The sequence below is a fragment of the Euwallacea similis genome, chromosome 13 (genome assembly GCF_039881205.1).
Source record: "Euwallacea similis isolate ESF13 chromosome 13, ESF131.1, whole genome shotgun sequence".
In the NCBI taxonomy this organism is placed as follows: domain Eukaryota; kingdom Metazoa; phylum Arthropoda; class Insecta; order Coleoptera; family Curculionidae; genus Euwallacea; species Euwallacea similis.
In genome coordinates, this window is record NC_089621.1 from 242,944 (window position 1) to 266,645 (window position 23,702).

Consider the following 23,702-nt stretch of genomic DNA (forward strand, 5'->3'; position numbering starts at 1 on the left):
TACCCTTCGAGTACATTTAAATATTTTAACACTTGTAACAGATAATGGTGTGAGTTTACCTTTGCGTATTTATGAGGTTTTTCGATTGTTACTTCCAAATAAATTTGTAAATTGTAAGGTTCGAACTAACGTAAATTAAAAATAGTAAATAAAAAAGCATTACATATTATATAAAAACGGATACTATGCCGTTCTCGTTCAAGCTGGAATATGTCAAACTCTGGTTGATGTAACCCTTCGAACGTATGTTACTAAAATCTTTTATTCCACACTAGAAAACATACATTATCATAGGAACATTTAAAAGCCCCCCCGTTACCGTATGTATATCGGGTTGCTTGAAATCAGCAAAATGTATAAAAACGTTGATGACATGCGCGACGCCGAAAATTTCTAGGTTAGGCAAGGGTTTTATTATGTTTTTGGTTTAGACACAAATAATGGTGTTATTTATTTAAATATTATTGGTGAAATTTATTAATGTGGATAGTTTGTGACGTGTTTCGTATTTGGGTTTTACTACAAAAACAAAGCCTACGTATTTGCGTATAAAAATAAGAATTGAATTTGTATTTTATTATATTGTTAATAGTACTTCAATTAACCAATAATATTAATCTATTATTATTAACAACGATTATTGAAAACAATTAAAATTTATAGAAATTCTATTCAAATTATTCTAGAAGTTCTAACAACACTACATAATTCCTTAATTTTAGGTAAAATGGCATCCACACGTCAAATGTCGATCAGCAATGTGGCAGATGATTTTCAAGCATTTGAAGTTCCCAAGTTGCTTAAAAGTATTAGTCCAGCTGGTAGATTTAACAATTTACCGAGAATATTGGATATCATTCAGCATTGTTCGTACAAATGATAGAGAAAAAGATGGAACGTGATCTTTGACAATACGTCATAAAATCAATATGGTGTGTCTTTGTCCCTTGTCATCGATCGGGCACGTTGTGTCATTTGGAGTTTTTGTCTGTTTTATCCTTATTCATTTTGTTGTTTTTCAACAGTTGCCCTAAAACCAAAATGGCGAATGTACGCGATAGTGATACCTCTCTTTGGCTTCATAATAAATTAGGAATTTCCAATGATTCTTGGACTGGGGGCTCAATTTGTTCACAGCTGAATATGGAAGTGTTGCGGAACATAAAAGAATGCTTCCCAGACCTGCAAACCCAAGTAAAACTCAAGCTTCTACTGAGTTTCTTTCATATCCCGCGCAGGAACTTGGAAGAGGTATGTGTTGTTTATATCATAGTTTGTTATTATGAGCGTAAGTGAAATGGGGGGCGCTATAGTGTAAAGAGAGGTTAACCATCTTCTTATCGAAACTTTGTTTCAGTGGAAATCCGAGTTAGAACAAATTCTCGATGTTGCTTTGCAAGATTCCGAGCTTTGGGTAGCGATGATAGCTGACGCTTTAAAAACCTATCCTTCGACTAGTTCATTAAACACAGAGATTACAGGTAACAAAGTAATTGCCTCAATTTGCAGTTTTGACCTTCGTCTCCTCTTCAGATGTAGAAGAAGTGCGCCAGATATTTTCTGACCTCTTGTCAGATCTTAGAAAACATGTTAGGAGGCAAAATGAGCATACAATTTTACCTATGGAATGCCATTACTTAAATAAGAATGCTTTGGTCTCAGTAGTAGGGAACAGACCTGAGCCAACTAAACATTTCACAATCAAAAAGAAACCAAAGTCAGCATTATTAAGAGCAGATTTGCTGCAAAAATCTTCAGATGCTGCTTCAAATTTGAAAAAATCTAGTGCTCCAGTGATACCTGTTAGATCTCGAGGCATGCCCAGGAAAATGACTGATACCAGTGAGTAATACTTTTTAATTCTTTATTCTTTATATTACACTATGCCATAAAAGCTACATTTTTTAACATGAATTATAAGGATCTCATGTATTTTTTTTTCCAATTCTGGAAGTTAGGTTTAAATGAGGTTTGGTATTAATGATGTTTTAAAATAACATATCATATGTTTTTAAAGTTAAATCCAGATTTAAACTGAAAGTTTCAAAAAAAAGTCTGATGGTGTTAGTTGGTTAACTGTGAAATCTTACATATAGCTTTTTGGAAAAAATATTGCTGTCAAAGGGTGAAAATGAGTTTATATGATACAATTCAAAATAATCCCATCAGTGATATAGGTGGTGTGTGGAAACATAGAAAAATAGTAAGCATGTACAGTACCTGATCACCTCTTGAAGTTTATCAAAGTATTTTTAAGTGGACCAGCATTGTTGATTTTGTTTTAGCCCCCCTTAAGGGCATACCAAGTCGAGTCCCAACATCAGGCTTCCGTTCCAACACTTTGACCAATACTATGAATAACAGGCCTCCGCTGAGCAGACCTCCTGCAGGACGTAAAGAAGGAGGAGTTAAACTGCTTGACATTGCTGATCAACCCTTAGGTTATGCGGCGGCTAAAAAGAGGAAAAAGCAACAAGGTTTGACTAGATATGATATATCTTATGAGGTAGCTTTAATTTTTGTTTGGTTTTAGAAATGGAGGAAAGCCAAGCTAAAAAGGCCCAACTTGAGAATCAAGGGTTACAAAGTCCTCCTCCAGTTAAAAAAGAGCAGACAAGTACACCTGATTATGCTGCAGGGCTTGGAAGTGCTACTCCCACCTATGCACCTCCAACTCCGCAACCAGTTACACCTGCAGGTAGGAATTATACTGTTGTGTTCTTTTTACTCATAATTTCATGGATTTTAAATGTCTTTCAGTGACAGCTTCTTCCAATATTTCTTCTCCTGCAACTCCAGCTGTGGCGGCAACGCCCGCGACACCAAAATCCGTCACACTTTTGCCGCCACCCACGCCTCAACCCAGTCAGATCTCGCCCCCTCCCTTGGTTGTTCAGCAGCCATCGCAAGTTCAGCACATTCAGGTGCAAGCGCAGCAACAGCAACAAATCCAGCAAGTAGTGTCTCCTCAGATGGTCACTCCCCAGTATATTACGACGCAGAATATGAGGCCCGTACCTCCACTATTGGCAACAACGCCCAGTGGGCAACGTACCATTATTACGACCGGTGAGTAGTTTGATTTTTTTCTATTAATTATTATCATTTGTTATATTATTAATGATTGAACGATTGTTTGGTGATTGTCGTTGCGTGAAAAGTGAAGCGAAGCTATCTCCTTTTTTTTTAAATTAAATGTACTTCTAGATCAAGCCACAGGCCTCCAGACTCAACAAATAATCACAGGTACTCCTGTGGTAGTCACTCAGCGGCCATCGCCTCAAGTCACCCATATACACATACAATCTCAGCCTACTAACAATTTACAGAGGCGAGGCCTCGCCCTCACTGTAAGTCCGCATTATTCACCGCACGTCATCACTAATAAAAATTGAATTGCAACTTTCAGCGTGAGCAAATGCTAGAAGCTCAAGATATGTTCCGAACGGCTAACAAAGTAACCCGACCTGAGAAAGCTCTCATTTTGGGCTTCATGGCCGGATCGCGTGACAATCCTTGTCCACATCTAGGCAATATCGTCACGATTAAACTGTCCGAGGACAAAGAGACTGTGATGCAGCCAGACGAAACGTATGTGACCATGTTGGTGGAGACGCACTTCCAAATGAATTACAATAACGGAGAGTGGAAGAGGATCAAGAAATATCGACAGATCAGCAGCGAAATGGACCATTTGCAACAGTTGAAAAATAATCCCGTTCTCGGAGGGAGTGAGGCGTGAGTTTTTGTATGTGTGAAACGTGTGTGTGTGTGAACACACACACGTTTGTGAATTGAAAAAAAGTGAACGTATCGAAAAATAAAATTGAAAAAGCTTTAAAATATTTAAACTATTTATAGGTTCTTATTTGTACATTTTTATACTGTTTTAGGTGTTGTTTATAGTGTACATGTTTACAGGGTGAGATTTTAGTTTACCACGATTGACAAAGATTGTTCAACTGCAAACTTCAGTACAATTTGATTTTTCGAACAATCACCCCGCAATTATATAAGATGTTAGATAAGTGGACAAATATTTTTGTGAGATTTTTTGTACAAATTCCTTTGTATAAACAAAAGTTTCGTTTCACATATACTGTGTAATACATAATCCTTTATGTAGCTAGCGTATATGAGAAATTCATGATTGATTTTGTTGTGATCTCTCTAATTAAAGTTGATTTTAGCATAAGATTCTTGGTATTGAAAATCAATGCAGAGCGAAGCTCAAAAATGCAGGTCTTCCATGCGGCGTCGCACTCTGAAGAAACTCATTTAGAAGAGTTAAAGTCAAGAACTTTAAAGAGGGCCGTTTACCCAGTTTCCTCGTTCAGGTTATGCCAGTTGTTAAAGATCTAGTTTTTGTAAAATTTTATTGTTAATATATAACATGATTTAATAAAGTCAGCAAAAGTATTTCCAGTAATCCGGTTGGAAGTATCAACTTTTTAGGAGGTTAATGATAATGTGCCTTCACCATTGCGACAAAAATAATGTGACTCCATATTTTAACGATTGCGATAAGTAACCTTTTTTTTCTATATACAGAAATCTATAATTTTCTCGTTGTGGTGTCACAAGTGAGAATAGTAAACTGAGCTTTATGCGATAAAAGATATCTGTCTGCGATTAGCTTAGTAGTTCATAGATGACGCCACCATTCGCAGATGAATTTAATAACATATTGTTATTAGGTAAATAATCTACTACCTTTCAGTTAATTTTTTTTCAGTGTAATATAACATAATAGACCCTTCCAGTAATAAAAGTGAGTAAAATGAATTGATTTTTTCATTGTGATAGGATATAGGGTTTTCTATGATTCATACAAAGTATAATATGGTAGAAAACAAACAACCGAAATCAGCATAAATATAACACGCGTACACATGATTAGCGTTAACTATTCAGTTTGCTAAAAAGACCATTTCAGTAGATTAGGTAGCATATCGAGTCCTTAAATTAAAATAAACAATAATATCATACTAAAAATTTTTATCGAAGTCACCTCCTATATAACAACATAAGCAAATACACGGTATGTACAAGATTTTACATTTTAATAACTAAAAAAGCATGGAGACTCATCTTACAACATGAGGCCCATCCTTAGTTAATGATCAAAACTTCCTCTTATTCTTACTCACAAGCAAAAACTATAATATTTAAGAAATTTATTACTGTTGGTACCATTCCAGAATAGGCAATCTTACAAAGATGCGGATAATTAATGTATACAACAATTGAGGACTTGTAGTATTAGTGTCTCCAGACAAACATAGTAAAAAGAACTCCTAAAACATAAAATTTATCTCTGGAGGAAATTAAATACGAAATGTCTGATAGTCGATAAAACATTATATAAACTTTGAAAGTTAAAGTGTAATATAAGAAACAATGAAAATTCTACGATTCTATTCTAGCTCTAAACTAGCGTATTCTTCCGGAGATACCTGCGTAACCATTAGGTTTCCGTCTGGAAGCATTACCACTACTTTATGGGTACCCCCTAACGAAAAAGAAAAATATCGTTTGTAGAGGAATACTAAAGATCAAAATATGAACGAGAAAATTAAACAACAGCTTACCTGGACTAGGTGGCTCTGTCCGTACAACTTGGGCGACGACTTGGTCTTGTTGACCCTCTTCTATTCCCTCCATTTCCGCTGGATCTGTTTTAATCTGTAGAGGAGTTTGAAGGCTTTCATCTTCAGGCGCAGCAATTGTTGTCGGTATTGACAATTCATCTACAAAAGCATTTACGTTTTTCAAACCGTTAACTTATAAACTCGAAATTTCTTTTACTCTCTTGAGGCTGCGCTAATAGAGCACTCTCTGCCAATTCTGGGGTTCCAGCAGTGTTGGTGTTCGGTTGCACAGTCCGATCTTCAGAGGTTACCTCTCCGATTTCGCTCGTCACCAATAGACACTGCTGTTGCCCGTCGGGGCCTTGTGTTATCAAAATCGTCTGTCCCTAAAATAGGCATTTGGTATAAATTGGACGCTTAGACAATATACACAAATATTTATAATTTCTGCCGAAATCACCCTTACTTGTTCGTTTTGGCCGGCCACCTGATAAATCGTGCCATCGTCTCCAGTCACGTAAATGGGATTATCGTTGTCCGCCATGGTGAACGAAGACCAGTCAGTGGTATCCTCCACTCCTAAGGCGTCTTCACTTGACACCTTAACCACTTCAGAAGCCGTGTTTTCAATCTTGATTTCCGGCTTGGGAACAGCAGGCTTCGGTGCGGATTTTTGAATTGTCGGTGTGGATTTTTGAACTGCAGGTGAGGATTTTTGACCTGTTGGTGCGGTTTTTGACGTCTGTTTTGTGCCTTGCATCGATGGAATATCATCTTCTGTTAACAAAAATTTCGGTTAACTTGAAACTCAAAATTAATTGTATGACTAAATAATTTAATAGTTTAAAAGTTATTTGATGATAAAAATTGTAATCTCACCTGTTAAACTGGGCATATTAATCACCATTCTGGGTTTGGTAGGACCGACATTTCTGGTCTGGAGTTGAGAATAACTTGGTTGTTGCGATATCGACTTCTTGGGACTGCTTGCTACCCTTTGAATAATCCGCGTAACTGGGGCCTTCTGAGTTGAGATCGCAGGCCTAGTAAGCGAATGAAATTGGTTCTTATCACAATTTTGTATGCACAGGTGCCTGAGTTTTATGTGACAATAATCTCAAAACCTCGTAGAGATAGAAGAATTGCAAGAGTTGCAATACGAAAGTTTTAAGACTGAAGCAGAGATATAGGCTGAACATAATTGTAAACATACAGATTCACTTAAAGAAATATCATAGATACTTCATACAAATACTTACCTGACAACCGTGTTGCCGATTCTACGCACTCCTCCTGGAAAAGTTGTAGTCATAGACTGATTCCCAGATTTCGCTGTATAAAATTGTGTTTTAGAAGTTCCACTAGAGGGAGACGTATGACGAATTCCGCCCAAAGCAGAATACGTCTTTGTAGGGGGTAGGGACCGTTTTGGCGGTGTGACGCTAAACTTGGATTTAGGGGTTGTAGACACCGTTTTGCGCACTACATTTATACCTAAAAAAGATTTATGCATCCAAAAATTGTAATTAGAGATAATTAAAATGAATTTGAACCTCCTTGACTGGGTCTGGTAGGCTCGATTACGTGCCGGACTACTGTTCTCGGTTGCTGCACTGGGGCTCTTTGCGATACCATTTGATTAATTACTTTCTGTTGAATAACTCGTCTCGGTTGCGACTGCTGAACCGCCAATCTCGGAGAGCCTACGTTCAACAATGGTTTATTCTGACCTAAAGAACATTATCCACTTGAACTATGATCATTTAAAACTATTTTCCTCTACATACTCGCTAATGTTTTGTTAAGAATTTGCGTTTCAGTCCTAACAGTCTGCCCACCAATGGTGTATTTAACTACCTTCCTAATTGTACCGCCAGTGGGTTTAGGTTCCGGTTTCTTGAGTGGAGGTTTCGACTCTTTTTCAATCTTAAACAATGGATCATCCTGAGGGAGAGATATAAATATTAGTTAATGCTTGATGACGTCTATTTAGAATGTATTCGAATGGTCCATATTTATACATTTATCTGTATTACGAAATAAACAAAAAATGACAAAAAAGGTATTGCCACAAGTGAAATGATTTGCAAAACAAAAAAAAATGTTCAAAATACAGACTGTCCCATTTTTTTTCTCTATATGCATAAAACTGCATATATTGAAAATTTCCTTTATATTTGTAAATTTTCATAGATCAGTGATGGCTGTTACTACATCACTGCAATTAATTTTAGCAGGGTTAATTTAGGTCAATACTTGCCTGGCTGCCGCTGTCATGGACATCGTCGTCCGAAATATTTGCGGCGGCCATTTTCACGATATTCTCCAATTCACTGGTGGTGGGTGGCAGTGGCGAAGGCTCCGTCTTGATCACCACCGGCTTGTCGACGTATTCCACTCCAGCGATTTTACCTGAATTTCAAATATATCCCGATCTTAGAGAAAAGACACAGCTTCAACTCACCAGTTTCAGGATCTAAAACGAAATCCTCGTTTGGTTCTTCTTCAGCGACGTCAGGAATCGGCTCGTCCGCATCGGGGAACGGTAAAGGTTCCAATCCATCGTCAGAATCTGAATCATGAGCTTGTTTTGCTAGTGGCGGAGGCGTTTCCGATCTTTTCTCTTTTAAAACTGGTTTAGGAGTGGTGTCCGTTTGATTCACCCTCTTCACCTCTTTTTTAAGTTTTGATGTCGCCCTACAAACGCTCATCATAATTCAACATTACCCACAAACTTGTAAAACTCACTTCTGAGCAGTTCCAGGCTTAGCAGGCGTCGCCTTCATTGGGGTTGTAACAATTTTCGGTGCAACCTAAAAGATGCATATAGGGTTAAACATCCAATAGAAGAAGAATTCTTGGTTCAAACCACTGATTTTTTTAAATTTAGATTAGTACCTGTTATACTTAACAAATTTACCCAAAACCCATAAGAAAATCATAATTACGTGGATTATTTGTTTGGTAGTATTTCCGTCTTTCTTAACAATTTTAATCTGCGTTTGCCCGATTTTTGGCGCCACTTTAACGATTGTTTGTCCTCCACTGGTGGCCACTTTAGACGTATTTGAATCCAGTTTGATAATACCTAGAAAACCATCACTTAAGAAAATCTTTTATGACCAGTAGTAACCGTCTTTTTAAATTCCACCTGCTTTTAAAATGGATATTTTGACAAATAAACAATGAAATATGTCTAATACAACATTGAAATCTCAGATCGAATTTAAAATGATGGTATACAACCGAGCTTAAGGCCATTCACACCAGTTCTCTCGAAACTATAGTTGAGTTGGATATTATATATTTAAATGACAGTTACACTGTTTTTCGCTCATAAATGATCTAGAAAAAACTCGAAGCGACGTCACTGTGATCGTGACTTCATACTTCTTAACGCATAGGATGTTTTAGCGCTTACACAAAAGTAAGTACCATGAATATGAATGTCATAGATAAAATTACAAAATGAAAATTCGCAAGCAAATCTACTTTGTGGTTATTTTGTTGATTGCAACTGCAAATAGATATACAATTAAACTGCACATAAATAGCCAAACAGTACAATAAATAATTGAAAATGTGAGTGGAAGTCAATACACATATTGAATAAATGGATAAAAAAACCTTAATGGTTTCATTTAATATATCCAAGTTGTCATTACTTGTTTTGTATAACCGGTAATGTAGTCTTACTGAAAATATTTTAGATTCATAAAGCAACACTCTAAGCAAGACTAGACTTTGCTGTAACTCAAAGTTTCATCTCAAAACACTGGTTTTAGTGGACATTGAATGTTTTGAAGTAATTTATATGTACATGTAACATTTATCTCGACCATGTATCCTTTCACATTTTTGTTGGATTGCCAGTTACATCCAGTTTTTCTAGATCATTGTTCATTGCGGTCCACTATGAGCGACAAATTGGTCCGACAACAGTGCATTTTAGGATCACGTTATTAATGTGCTCTTAACTTTCACACCTTTCACTTATATTCAGATGTAAAAAATGACGCAAATAGAAGTTAGTCATTTGTCGCTGCAATTGGGATAGTCACCTGCAGTTTTTGACATTATGTAAACTCCCGAGCTCAAAGAGGGCAGTTGCTTCTGATTGATCCGCACTACACCGTTAGCATCTGGAATCAGAATATTCGAGGGTAAAGTCTGCTGTGTATTGTTGCCGTTCCGCACGGATATTGGTGTCTTCGTGGTCATGGTTTTTGAAGTCGACCCTGAAGATGCAAAAAAAACAGAAAAAAATGAAAATGTTAAAACGTTCGTCTACTACCTTTCTTTGAGGTAATTTTGGATCTTGCCAACTTGCTAGAATCGTCCGAATCGTCCTCCAATTTTATCTTCTTGTCATCGAAATCCTCGTCACTGTCGTCAGTTTCATATTTCCGTTTCAAGCTGCCGGCACCCTCATCATCTGAAATGTTTCCGCACCATTCCTTCACCTGACTCATGGCCTTTTGTTTACTGAAACGTTGAGGCCGACTACTGAAAAGCAGAACATTATTAATGCCGATTTTAAGCCTACTATAATCTACCTAGAATCCCCGCCATAATCTTCGCTCACTCCCCCGACTATATTGCTGATCTTGGGTGCTATAGGAACGAAATTGCTGACAGACTTTGTGGCCACTGACTTTGCATTGGAGGGCCTACCGCGACCTTTGGGCGTTTGTGAGTGCTTCGCCTTTTCCTCTTTCATACGCTTCAACTGCTCCTCGAATTGTTCCAACAACTTTTTACAGTGACTTAAGTTGTTTATAGGTTCCCAAGTATTCGAATCACTAAAGAAAAACAATTAACGCACCAATTTTATACGGTTCCAATTAAAAATGAAAGCTTTTCTATAGATTTTCAAGTAAATCAAGGTTGATTAAAAGCATTTTTCATTGAATTTATTGAAGTATGTTATTCGCCTAATTCGTGTGCATTTATTAGTCAACCACTTTCCAAACTTACTGTCCAAAATTCTCCCACTTGATATTGTATTCCCAGGTTTTCTTCCGGGGGTTGAACCGCTTGGCCATGATTTTCTCCACGACAAACTCGTTTTTCTGAAAATGGAATTGCTCTGACACCAATCCCATGAACTGGTATAACAAAGTTACCTTTGTGCTGGGCATTATAGTAACGTCGTTATTCAGTTGAACAGGTTTGCTCAGACTCTTTCTGTTGATGTTACTTGCAGCTATGTTTGAGTTTTCCTTGTTGCTCTCCACTAAAATGAATTAATGAATGTAACACAAATTAAAATAACACGTTCATTTTAAACTCGATTTTTTAGTTGTTAAATTTTCTGACATTTATGGAAACTGACAGTTTTGGAATTTCAAAGTTATGTAATTTTAAATATTGTGACACAGGGTATTCAAAAGTACCATTGACTTTCCCTTCCAAGAGACATTCTTAAGTTATGTAGAGCCAAAATTCAATATAGTTAAATGAGTTTTGTCTATCTATATTCTTATTAAGTTTCCCTAAGAAGAAAATTTAATAATTCATTGTAAATATGAATCGTTCCTTTACAGTTTATTTCCATTAAGAACACCAAAACATACCAAGTTCTAGTGGTGGTGAAGCTGTCTGAACAACCTGAAACAACCATAACTATAAAACCAATTTAATAATAAAACACCAACTTACTTTCTGGACTATAGTTTGTTTAACCGGTTTAATTCCAGGTCTAACTTCTGTTACCTTCGCGTTGGCGATTTTGCTCGCAAATTGAATTGACTGACCCGCGGTTATCCAGGCATTCATATCCGCTTGTGGCAGTTTGCACCATTTTTGGTAAATTGCCCATGAAGATGGAACTTCGTCTCCATAATTCTAAACAAAAAATTTAAAAAACCAACTCGAATTTAACACAAACAAAAATCACCTTTAGATATTTGGATTTCCACAAAATAAATCCCCAAGTTTGGGGTTTACTCTCTACCTCACAAACCCCTATTAAAACAGAGGTTTTCGTACAATTTCCTTTTTTGTGATTTGAAAACTCTTGGACATAGTGGAAGGAATTATGGCACCCTCCACAAACCAGAACATCCAGGTTTTTAATATCTTCTTGGGCTTCTAAGAGAGGGAAAATGTATTTAAAATGTTAATATTGTGGAATAAGCCTTACTTTCAATCAGGGCAGGATCTTTGGCCACATCTGCAGAATCCTGAATGGTAGGAGTAGGAGTGTTATCTTTTAGAAGGGAAGTTTCTAGAATATCTCCTATATCTTTGCCTGCTAAAATATCTTCAATTTGCTTTTCCTCAGCCTGCATTTGGTTATCTTTAACTGGGGCATCTTGCACTTTGCATCCATTGCTCTCCGAAGGAATTTTTTTCTTTGGTGGATTCTTCTCCAATTCTTTTTGAATCTCTTCTATCGACTCAGCCTGCAAAACAATAATAAATTGTCAAATTTGTAAAACGCTTCTCTACTAAACGCCTTGAATACACCTCCAACTTACCATATGCTCACTATCTCCTTTCTGAGTATAATCAGAATTTTCATCAACTTCCATCGCATCACTGACCTTTTCAGTATTTTTCGGGGAAGCACTGCTGGTTTCCTCTTGTGGCTCCTTATCTTTGTCTGTTTCACTTGGTACTGAGCTCTCTAATGTATCCATTTGCTCAAGGCTGCTGCCCGGAGGCTCACTTATCATATCTATTGCAACTTCATCCTGCTCTTTGGCCTCCTCTTCCTGGCGCTCTTCAATGCGTTTCGAGCTGAGCTGTTCATCTGCTATTTTCTGGATGAACTGATCTATAGCAATAGAAGGGTCTTCTTCCACCTAAAAAAATAAAAATAAATAACAAACAATATAATAATATAAATTCTAAAAATGCAGACACTAAATATGGGATATTTTGAAGAAAAGACTCAAAAGACACAGGATTCAGGCAATAATTGAAGGTTAAAAACACAGTTAAATCCAATCCTTAGAATCTAAAAGATGTATAAAAAAATTCCTAGTTAAGAGTTCTATGCAAAAATTTGCAAATGTTGCTTGTATGCCAAAATTTATCTCAATTCTTCACAGCTGTAATAGTAATGTGTTGATGGAAAATTAAATTTGCAGCCAAATTTAATTAAAGCAAACAAAACACTCTTCACCAGGAATAATTTTATATACCTGTTATAATATTACTCTGTTAGAGATTCTACAACAACTACAATTTATAAGACAATTTTGAATATACTTTCAAAATTGTTTATCTTGAAATATATAAGGCTTATTGTCAGACTACCCTAATACTAGGTTTATACAACACATAACACAATTGAAAGGCAACTTTTAAAAATTTCACAATGTCCAACAATAAAGAAAATTGAGTTTGTACCAGTTCTAAGTTGGTATTTGCATTATGTACATATATATTGACATACCCTAAACACCAAATTTCATAATATCTATGGGTAATTAAGTGTAAAAAATAGCAAAACCATCAAAAAAAATTTTGCCCCTTGACTTAGCCCCTTCAAAAAAGAATTAAACTGATTTTATTTAGTGTTATTAGTTTATACAATTGAATTATTGGTTTTGCCAAACAAATATTATATTTTTACCTGTGAATCTTCGAGCTCACTTTGCACAGTTCCAGCAACCGGTTCACTTAAAGCTTCAGATTCTGAAGACAAAGCTTGAGTTAAATGTTCACTGTTTATCAAGGGTTCTTCTGAATCTTCATTGATGAATGAATTAGGGGCCTCCGATTCGATTGAAGTTTCAGAAGTCGCTTCAGTAATTTGAGTTTCTTGAGAAGCTCCGCTCGCAGATTCCACAGCCAAGGTGTCTGTGGGTATAAACCCCTCGCTTTCAGAATTTGTGGTTAGGGTGGGAAAATATTCACTAGAGTCTAATGAGGGCATAGAGACGCTAGGCCTATGTCCTCCTTCCTTTGCGATTTCCTCACTGATTTCATCCATAGTTTATTTGACGGCTTTCCACCTAAACGTAATAAACATCAATTCATGGGTCATAATTGAAGGTGCGAAGTTGATTGCTCTTTTTATATTTAGCGCCAAAAAGAGGATTTTCTTTGAACGAGCTTTTTGACCTACAACGCCGAAAGAACGGGCTCTGTGGCTTGCTCGCCTGCTGTCAAGCAAAATGGCCGATTAGACAGACGTAAAGAAAAAGGATGCCTGCTAAAAGTCAAGTAAATTGTCGGCTCTAAAAATATATGTTGGCTAGAGAAAATCGAGTTTTTGGTGCTCTCATACAATTTCTGCTAAAAACGTGGGAATTAATTTACCTTACGAAAAGAATTTCACGAAAAACACTACAAGCCTTCCGACCATAGCGAAAGTGCTGCCGCGTCAAGTAAGTAAATGTCAACTCTCGGACACTAGAGGGCATGGCGGGAAACGCCAATGCCAATCATCTCGATGGCGAATCCGAAGAAATTTTGCTGTTTTTCCAAGTAAAAACTCTTTCAAACTCTACAATTTACCAAAAAAAACTTGTCTTGCTATTAAACTGTAATACACAAACTAAAAAACTCTATAAACCGATTATAAAATGACCAGTCTTACTTCCGTTAAGTTTGTCAGCATGCTAAGACTGATGAGAGAGACGGAAAATCGTTGATGGAAGTGCAAGTGAGAGGGGGTAGCCGACAATGGCGGCTCGTTTAAATCTGCATATTGAAATGAATTTGATTGTGGCCACTGCTTTAAAAATAGTTCTGTTATTTATAGAAGCGTAATAATTATCAGTATGTGTGTAGGGTACACATAAAGGAAATAAACTATTTAAATAAGTAAAATACTTTATTATCAAAACGAATTCAATTCTTTGCGTAAAGAAAATAATATCAATATCCTTCCACTACATAAAGGTAAATCTTGTCATAATGAACACCTTGTATACATGTATACTCTAACACATACGAGTATTTATTCATATTCCTCACACGAAAGTTTTTCATATGCGAGACGTCAAAGCTTCATACACAGGTATTTGGATTTAATCAATAGAAATGTCAACTGTCTTTTCTTACATCCATTACATACACAAAGCTACCGATTACTTATTTTTAAAAATTTGAATTCTCTATTCTGTAAAAGAAGAAAATTGTCATAAGCAGGAAAAATAAATCGTGATTATATTGACGAGATTAATCTAGACAGAGAAAGAAGTGATGTAACATCAGCGCATAGTTTCTTTGATCTGATGGCGAAATACAGACAATCGAAGGGACGCTTTTGATGTTGCCACATGATCGTACGCGACACTATTACGCAGGACTGTCTATACCGGTAATAGGACCGTGTTGCAAGGCAGTGTTCTATTGCATGTCCGTACGCACTTGTGCCACTGTCATTTTTAAGATGTGCGGCTAATTTGCCGGTTGCTCATATGTGGGTTTATAGGGTACTTGCATTTCTAATCCTTCGTTTATATAACTTCCTTGATTTGCTCCGCCCAAAAGATAAAAGGCGAAAATAATAAAATTATTTTTTAGTCAAGTAAAATATAATACCATTTCAACAATCAAGTTCATAACGTATTAGAAGAAAATGAAATATCTGTATGTATACTTTATTTAACGAAATCAATAATATACATCTGTTTTACTCACGATTCGCACATAAATTTGATTTTATCTAACATATACATTACGTGTGTATATCTAAAGCAAACGTATTCGTAAGTTCACACTAAGGACGCCCTCGCAAGTGTTATTTAATCACAAATTTAAAGAGAAAGAGATTTTCGCTAGCAGCACGCATTACGTTCGGATCTTCACGCTATGGACGTCCCGCGCGTGGCAAAACTATTTTAATCATTTTATTACAAATGGAAACGATATTTCAAAATTACTTAAGTTTCGAATCGCACATAATAGCTTTATAAATATAGTAACGTGAATGGTGAAAGACGTTCCAGCTCACCTTTTAACGTTACTCAGTACATTTTGTTCATAAGAAAATTTTTCCTGGTCAAGACATGTCATTTCTAAATATATACATACATATACATAATTAATACAACACAATATTTTACATAAATATATCACATTATCTATACATTATACGGAAGTGAGGAAAAATCACAAATATTACGCATGGAAGAAATACTTGGGGATTAAACCAGCATTCACCCTGTAGTTCAGTGCAATTCCTCTTAATTATGTGGTAGTAGAGATACAATAATATTATTAATACTTGCTTGAAAAATATTACAAAAGCGATTTAAATCACCAGAAAATCTAATCACTCATACCGCTTCCGTACAGACTTCCACATTTATTCTAAACGTTTTTTGCATCAGAAGTACTTAGACGTACATAAATATATCACATATATTCATTATTGTAAAACAACAACAGACGAACAAAAGAGAGTATTTTTTTGTAAAGTTAAAGCCGGCAATTAAATTTTCTTGCTATTTCCAGCAACAAAACTTCGTCCACCATTTCTTTCTTTCTATTTCACGCCTCCGTTTCAAGGCAGTTATAATGGCCTCATCGAAGGCCTCTTTGAGATGATTGCAAGTTTTAGCCGAAGTTTCTACGTAAGTGGCATTGAGTCTCCTCGCCAGGTCTCGAGCTTTGGTCAGGGGAACTGCCTTTTGGCTCTGCAATATTAGTTCTGTTATTGATGTTCCACATGAAAAACAGTGCTTACCTGTCGACGGAGATGACTGAGAACGTCATGGTCGTTGACTAAATCCGCCTGGCAACCTACTAGTACTACTGGCACCCCCAATCGCATGAGTTCATCCGCCCATCGCTCACATGCCGACTGGAACGAAGATGGTCGCACTACCGAGAAGCACAGCATAAAAACATCGGCACCGGGATAGCAGAGGTGTCTTAAAGGCCCTCCTAAATTATCCTAAAATAATAAAAAAATCTACAGTTAAAACCAGATTTATGTCAACTATTAATTTTGACAATATGGTGACGATTTAGTGTGTGTTTTTATGCTTAGCATAGCAAGATTTAATTTAAAAAGTTAAGGCAAGATAAATTCATATATTTTAAGAATTTCTCAGTGATTAAGCGTTGCAGTTTTTAAGATTTGAATTTTTAATGGCACATCTTAAAGTTATGGAAAAAAAGTATGTTGATAGGCAGAAGTTTTCTTTTTTAACTCAATTGGAAGAGCGATAACCCGGGAAGTTAGTAGTCATTGGTCCAACCCTAGCCGAAGATGATGGACCTTTTTTATAACTTTAATCATGTCTTTAAAAATTTTCACATTATTTAATATTCCGGACGTTAACAAACATTCTTCGCAATTGTTAATGTTTTTACTCATTTCCTCCTTCAGCAACATACAAATAATGACACATACTATGTTTGAGAGCATTATCAGTAATTGCAATTTATGGAAGTAATAACATATCACGTGTTTTTCTGCGATAAAATACATGTAACAAGATAATCTAAATGAATAATTAAACTAAATGAAAAACGTTGACTTATATAATTCTATCTTGCAGAAACTACGATGAGTATGACCTGTGTTTAATGAATTATTGTTACAATGTAATGTCTACAGGTGAAAAACTGGTCGTTCCTTTGTGAGCTGAGCAGGTGATAGGGAGACCACGAAAACCAGTTTTTTTCATGCAACGAAGTTACATCTTTTGCAAAAAAAGAGAAAAATAATGATCGGCTGTACATGAAAGGTGATGTCACAAATCATGCTAAATATGTTAAAAAGAGAGCGAGCCCAAAGTGGCCTGACCAGTGCCCACTGAACTGAAGCGCCTTTTCTGAGCCTTTTTTTTTCATTTAGGTACCCGATAAAAATTTTTGGTAATTAAATAATTCTTAAAAGTTCTTTATTTGGCAAAGTGAATGATCTATTTTAGAATGAATAACAATAAAACCTGGCTTCTCCAAAAGAGTGATTCACCAAGAAATTGCATTACTCACCCATGGTTTAAGATTGCCATTATGCACACTGTCCAACTTAAAATTTTTGCACCTATTTTTAATGTTAAACGATTATATGCTTAAAAACACTAATATACTTGTAGAACGATTTTGTTTTCTAAGGAGAAGATCTATATGAGTATAGTAAAACTAAAATGGTACCAAAGGAACCCTGATATCTTGGGATGGGCAGTGTACTTGTTTGCGGGTTTCTTGTTCTAAAATAACCAGTAAAGTTCTTTGTTCGAATTGAAAGCAAGTGTTACGAAGTACGACCACCGAGGTTTGTTAAGATGCTTTAGTTTCTTTTTATGGCCGCTGTATTACTTATTATTACCCGCAAGCTTTAAGCTAAATTTCATAAGATTTTTGAGTAAATGTTCCTTAAGCGTTCTTTAGTGACTTCTCAGTTACTTTCTCTTTTCAGAGATCAGGGAGATAAGAAGAAACAACAATACGTACTCGTAAACATATAAATAGTCGATGTTTTGATTTATGCTTCGTCTCATATATTCCATTTTCCTTTTATTTGTCGCTTAGGTTCTCATTAAAAGATAAAAGGCAATAATAACAAATCTCTTTAAAACAATAAATTAATCCGAAACTAATTATTATCGACTTCGAGAGGAGAAAGCATGATTTTATGGCCGAAGGACGATCGTTTGGCAAATCGAGAGTTTTGTAACGAATATTTGTAATTTGTTTTGTAACGGGTTAATATTCGTTGTTAGACGGGGTGATTCGAGTGCTTGGTCATAAGATAAAGCTTGGAAATTACGTCTAACCTAGCCTCGATGATTAAGCAAAGTACGTAAGACACCGTTTAATTGGGGCAATTTAAATGTGCGTATCTTACCTCTCCAGCCGTATCACAGATTTCCAGTCTAATTGGTTTTCCATCAACTTGCACCACAACTGAAACAAAAATTTGTATCAAACATTTTCCTATTCATTAGACACCTGCCATGATTTGCTACTCGCAATTACCTTGTGTGCAAATTACTCATTTTTAATTCATTTAAAAATCATTTGAAAGTAAAATTGAACTGTAATATAGGTCACATTTTGATTGCATGGTACACCTCTATTATAGCAGGGTACTTCAAGTGTGGAAACCATTGCACTATATGAGTTTAATTAATGAGATATGGGGACGCATAATTAGAACAAGTACTATCATACCGTTGTGGCATTTAAACGATCGTGACTGTCAACTGAGATAATCCTTTACCGAAGAATTGAGTCGGTTGAGGATCATCATCATCAGCTTATCGTGAAGGTAAGATAATCACCATTACTCGATGAATGCAGAAGAACGACTCTCTAATGAACAACCTGTATATCAAAACCACAATTCAGGAGCCAAGCAAATTGATTTTTAACGCGGAAGGCGCTCCATGCTCAGATAGTTTCACATGTTATCTAATGACGTATAACGTATAAAAGCGCTCCACTTGAACTAATTTCATATGAACATTTATTTGCAATAGTCAATTCAAAGTTGTGGATTTAGTTCTGAACCTGAAACCCTCATCATAATAAAAGGAATCCCTTGTGCGTCCTTATCAATACACTTTATTCTGAATCCTAAAATGGGCACAAAAGCTCGGCTTTGGCTCACGAAAGAGCTTTAAAACCTGCCCCCTTTATTTGCACTTTGAAATGAAATTCACCCTCGGGGGCTCAGGCTGGCACATCAAGCAAAACTGATTTTCACCGAATATACACGAAAGTTTGTTTGTTCTGGAATGTTATCCTGCCCTTAACTCGGATATTGTGTGCTTTGGCTTATGATTAATTGTTATTGAGAAGACGTTTAACGCCATTGTCATCACATAGGTAGTCGAAACAATAGTGGTATTGCCATTAAGGAAATGTAACCTTCCCAAGCTGATACATACGTATATCACCAATTAAAATACTTGTTACAAAGTAATCTTATCTTTGCTATTAAATAAAAAGTATTTGAATTGCACTTCAGCGGTAACTTTTGATTTTTATTCGGAGAAAGTTTACTTTATATACATATGTTACATAGGATGATTCAGGACATAAGATCAAACTTCTAGGGATTATTCAGCGCAACAATAGAAGATATTTGAACCTAAGAACTCATGTTCGGAAATGTCATCCTAAAGCGCTATGATACTTCACGATAGTTATTTGGAAAAGTGTTTTATCGAGATATTTTATTTTAAAATCGGACCTTCTTGAAAACTCCCCAGCAAATGTGACTGCAACATGATGGTGTTCTGTTCAAGTCCGTCAATATTTGAATCGACAAAGGTGGTCAAGTTTTGTGGCTCCCTAGGTCACTCGATCTAACACCTTTAGATTTGTTTCTATGAGGATATGTGGTCTCTGGTTTATGAAACGCTAGTCGAAACAGAGCAAGACCTGATTGAACGAATCACTGCGGCTCTTGAAGTCGTTTAAAACGATTATCAAATTTTTAGCCAAGTCCGCAGAAACTATATATGTATGTACGTCGTTTAAACAGATGCAATGAAGTTCAAGGACGACATTTTGAACAATCACTGTATTGTTATTTTGTACAAAACAATGTAAATGAAACGTACTAAAACTCGATAAAAACATTTTTGTACATAACTGTTTTAAAGCATCCTAAGGTTGTAGCGCCTTAAAAAGATATTTTTGGACATGGGTTCTTATACTCAAATATTGTTGCACTAAATAATTTTTAGAAGTTTCATCGCATAGTTCTGAATCTCTCTGTAGAGACACAGGAGAAGCAAGAACCTCAGAACCGACAGGAAGAATACACCTTATTATGTAATGGCAATATCTAACACGAATGTGGCGCTCCATCAATACCAATAAAATCTGAACAATTTTTACCATTATTCATAAAGAGAAACGAGCATAAAAAACGTCCTCTCGTAGTGTGAATTTCACATTTTGACAGTCTTGAAGAAGCTTCTTCCTCAATTGCACGTGAGAATCTGCCGTTTAGAACCGATATTATTGTAGGAGACCTAAAAAAGAAGTTATCATTTACGCATCAACGAATACCAATGATGGTGCCCAGGTAGGACCATGATGGTAAAGAACCAACTAGGCGCAAACAACCGAGGTTGCCACATTACAGCTATGCACTTTACATGACTTTTAACTTGCTGCAGGCACAACATCTGCCTGCAAGAACCTTGTGACTTTTTAAAGGACACAAATTGGATTTTCATGTTGCGGGGGGTTCGTCGAGAACCCGAAGAAGCGTTTACTCATTAAGGTAATTAGGCAACGTTGCAACGGGTGCACCGTGGACCCGAAGAAGTAAAAGGCAGACTGTGAGGCAGCTGGTCGGTACCCAATGTCGGAAACTTGTTCCAATGGAATCTTTCGTAACTTGTGCGCTTACAGACCTGAGCAAATGCAGTACTTGGTCAGAATTAACTACAACAATACACATTCCATTCCTGATGATGGATAGTTCAAGTAGTACGAACGCGGATAATATTCACATGTGCTTTTCTTTACATTATTGTTATACGCGAACTCATCACCACTAATTAATTCAAAATGATTATTCAACGCTTCACAAAAATTGACTACTCTTTGAGCAGATTTAGTTTTGTAGCCTTTTAATATGAGATGGCGGTAGTTTTACTGTCATACTTGTCTAGTTCTAGTTTCTGTCAGATCCATTAGAGCAGGAAAGGTATATGTAAATAAAAAGCACTTTTTCAGTATCACCCATTTTGGTCTCCAACTGGAATGTGAAATTCATTGTCTTATATCTTGTTATTTTCTTTGCAATTACTATCAGTGATTCATCTCCGTCTCTGCTCTGCATGCACCGCAAACGCACTTCATTTCAAGCCCGACCCCCTGCAGCCTCGAGCGTTGCAATATATCCCATATAAGGGGCCTTAAGGTCAGGAGAAGGCTTTTCATAGCAGGTACATATCATTCATAAGCGGATTTAGACCACACTAAGAAATATACAGGCAAGGTTTGATGGCGACCTTTTGCGCTTTTTTGGTATTGGTTGCACGCAACTTGCTATTATTAGCTCAGAAACGGTATATTCAAAGGTCGCAGCTTCAGTAACGTTTCCTATTCTCAATACAATGCCTTTTTTATTCGACAAACATCGATTCAGAGCTAACGATTCTAATTTGAAGCATATAACGGCAATGAAGGTGTTTAACCTCTTCCATTGACATCATCGGGCGCCAGTGCAGTCACAGTTGCAGTGCTTAATTAAAATAAATTAATATAAATTGCAGTTTTCCAAGTGGAATTCCATTGTAGGCTCCACGCTGCTATTGTTAAGAATAAGACGGTTTTGAATAATTACTGAATTGGTACCTCCACAGCAAGAACCCGAAGGAAACACCTTCGCCTTGCGTCTCCTGATAAGGAAACGTAAAAAAGCTTCCTGAACGGTTTCGCAATTTAAATTATCGTTCACCTGACTTTATGTATTCGTAGCGCGACCTTGTTTTGCCAATCAGGCGCACATTATTTTTAATTTCGATATTTTTGGTATTTTTTCTCCGTTGGTTCGATATTCAATAGAAAATTCGTTGAGGCGTAACTTGTGCACTCGCGAAGAAGTAAAAGAAGACCAGAAAAAGCTGAAGAGCTCTGCAATCAATGTCTCTCTTAACGGACCTTTTTCTAATGCGTTTTCCACGTATTCTTCGTCATGTGTATGAAGGACTCGCACACCTGTTGCAAAGCTCAGTGGTGTCCAAAGAAGTCGACTGCATGAGGGCATTACCGTACATTTTCTCTTACTCAAAACTGGAGGAAAATTGAAATGGCAAAATATCTGGTAAATAAAAGTCGCTTATTGTTCATTAATTGCAAGTAAGGTGCATTAAACCCATGCGAGCACTATTGTATTGTTTATCGTACCGAAACGCCACATATCAGATTTCCCACTTATTAATCATCTTTCCGACATCTCTGATGTTATGAAATATCGTTTCGAAGGTTGAATTTCATCATAAACAGTTCTATGAAGCGTACGTCCCTGATTTCTACCTGTGGATACCTGAGCAGTCCCCTGCCCCCGCCAATGTAAAGTGCTTTTTTACAAAGTGATGGTCTAACGGCCTTTCGCTATCTTTGTCCGGCAGGAGGTCGCTCTGATGGGCTCTTCAGTTCGAGCGTCCTTTCGATGTTACGATTTAGTAAATGAATTTGTATATTAAAGGAAAGTGATGAGAAAACCGAATAAATGTGCTAGTTTCCATCAGCTTATTATTCACTGTAGGGGAAATATCAATTTTATCTCTAGAACAGGGACAATCGCTAACAGTTACTGCAAGACTTATCATACTAATCACCAAATATAGAAGGTTAATTAGTATCCAGTGTGTGGGTGTTTTCAGGTTTCACCGCTGAGCTGTGCGATTTCATTAAAAATTCCTAAGACTTTTTCCAAAAAATATATGGATTTATTGGGTTTTATCTTTATAAATAATGTTTATCTAATCGTACTCTTGTTTGAAATTGTGATGAATTTTCATTCATATGATATTTAATTTATTGCAATTCGGATTAAACGCATAAGTGGATTAAATCACCATAAGTTTTTATGTGAGCGAATATTTTTTCTGGAAGAATACTTACCATTGTAGTTGTCATAGGCAGTTGGAATGTATTCGTTGGGAAAACTGTCGTTACTATAAGACATCGCCAAAGCAGTTTTTCCGACCTGTTTATCCCCGACTATAACACATTTCATCCGACTTTTGGACCCTTTTTTCCGCTCATTCTTCTGCGCCCTTTTCCCCACGTTGGTACTGACTACAGACACTTGGGTCCCGGGGGATAACAAGGGTTGCTTCGTGTAATGCAGTACGGGATTACATTGGGGCGTCATTCTCATATTTAATTTCACAGAAGCCGAAATGCAAAATACATTTCTTAATTATTTTAATATTAATTAAAACACTGATTAAATTCGCACGGTCAAACTGTTTTTGTCGATATCGACGATGTGCAGCGTTGACGATTCGTCGACTACAACTTAACGTGTAAAGTAACCGAACTGACTCATTTACGTTGCGAGAGTTCGCGGTCCGCAGACAATATCGAGACGATAAAAGAGAGAGAGAGGGAGATTTGTTATTATGACGAGTTTACCTTTTACCTGTTGCCGGTCTATTGCTTGTATAACATAAGGGATAGGGGATCCCGATTTTGGTTTTATTTGTTTATTGATTG

At 36.5% G+C, this 23,702-nt stretch overlaps 3 protein-coding genes across 3 annotated transcripts; 1 reads left to right on the forward strand and 2 right to left on the reverse strand.

The window, feature by feature from the left end:
• Positions 1-856: 856 nt before the first annotated feature.
• Positions 857-4,419, forward strand: LOC136413238 (negative elongation factor A-like). Its single transcript, XM_066396661.1, has 8 exons — positions 857-1,251; positions 1,358-1,481; positions 1,534-1,842; positions 2,286-2,477; positions 2,534-2,698; positions 2,761-3,069; positions 3,208-3,350; positions 3,410-4,419. Exons 1-8 carry the CDS (start codon positions 1,042-1,044, stop codon positions 3,740-3,742), a joined length of 1,785 nt encoding a protein of 594 aa, XP_066252758.1. The 5' UTR covers positions 857-1,041; the 3' UTR covers positions 3,743-4,419.
• A 743-nt stretch (positions 4,420-5,162) lies between these two features.
• Positions 5,163-13,994, reverse strand: Chro (chromator). The gene is made up of 23 exons (XM_066396656.1): positions 13,866-13,994; positions 13,177-13,558; positions 12,074-12,400; positions 11,737-11,998; positions 11,491-11,684; positions 11,253-11,438; positions 11,168-11,201; positions 10,569-10,827; positions 10,148-10,393; positions 9,886-10,097; positions 9,653-9,829; positions 8,540-8,679; positions 8,340-8,404; positions 8,056-8,288; positions 7,852-8,003; positions 7,379-7,535; positions 7,145-7,321; positions 6,851-7,085; positions 6,471-6,634; positions 6,058-6,368; positions 5,809-5,977; positions 5,592-5,750; positions 5,163-5,512 (listed from the first exon to the last, which is right to left on the reverse strand). The coding sequence occupies exons 2-23, from the start codon at positions 13,534-13,536 to the stop codon at positions 5,418-5,420; spliced, it is 4,314 nt and encodes a 1,437-aa protein (XP_066252753.1). The 5' UTR covers positions 13,537-13,558; positions 13,866-13,994; the 3' UTR covers positions 5,163-5,417.
• A 1,453-nt stretch (positions 13,995-15,447) lies between these two features.
• LOC136413248 (cdc42 homolog) lies at positions 15,448-23,636 on the reverse strand. The gene is made up of 4 exons (XM_066396675.1): positions 23,106-23,636; positions 18,358-18,416; positions 16,243-16,452; positions 15,448-16,192 (listed from the first exon to the last, which is right to left on the reverse strand). The coding sequence occupies exons 1-4, from the start codon at positions 23,362-23,364 to the stop codon at positions 16,001-16,003; spliced, it is 720 nt and encodes a 239-aa protein (XP_066252772.1). The 5' UTR covers positions 23,365-23,636; the 3' UTR covers positions 15,448-16,000.
• Positions 23,637-23,702: the final 66 nt, after the last annotated feature.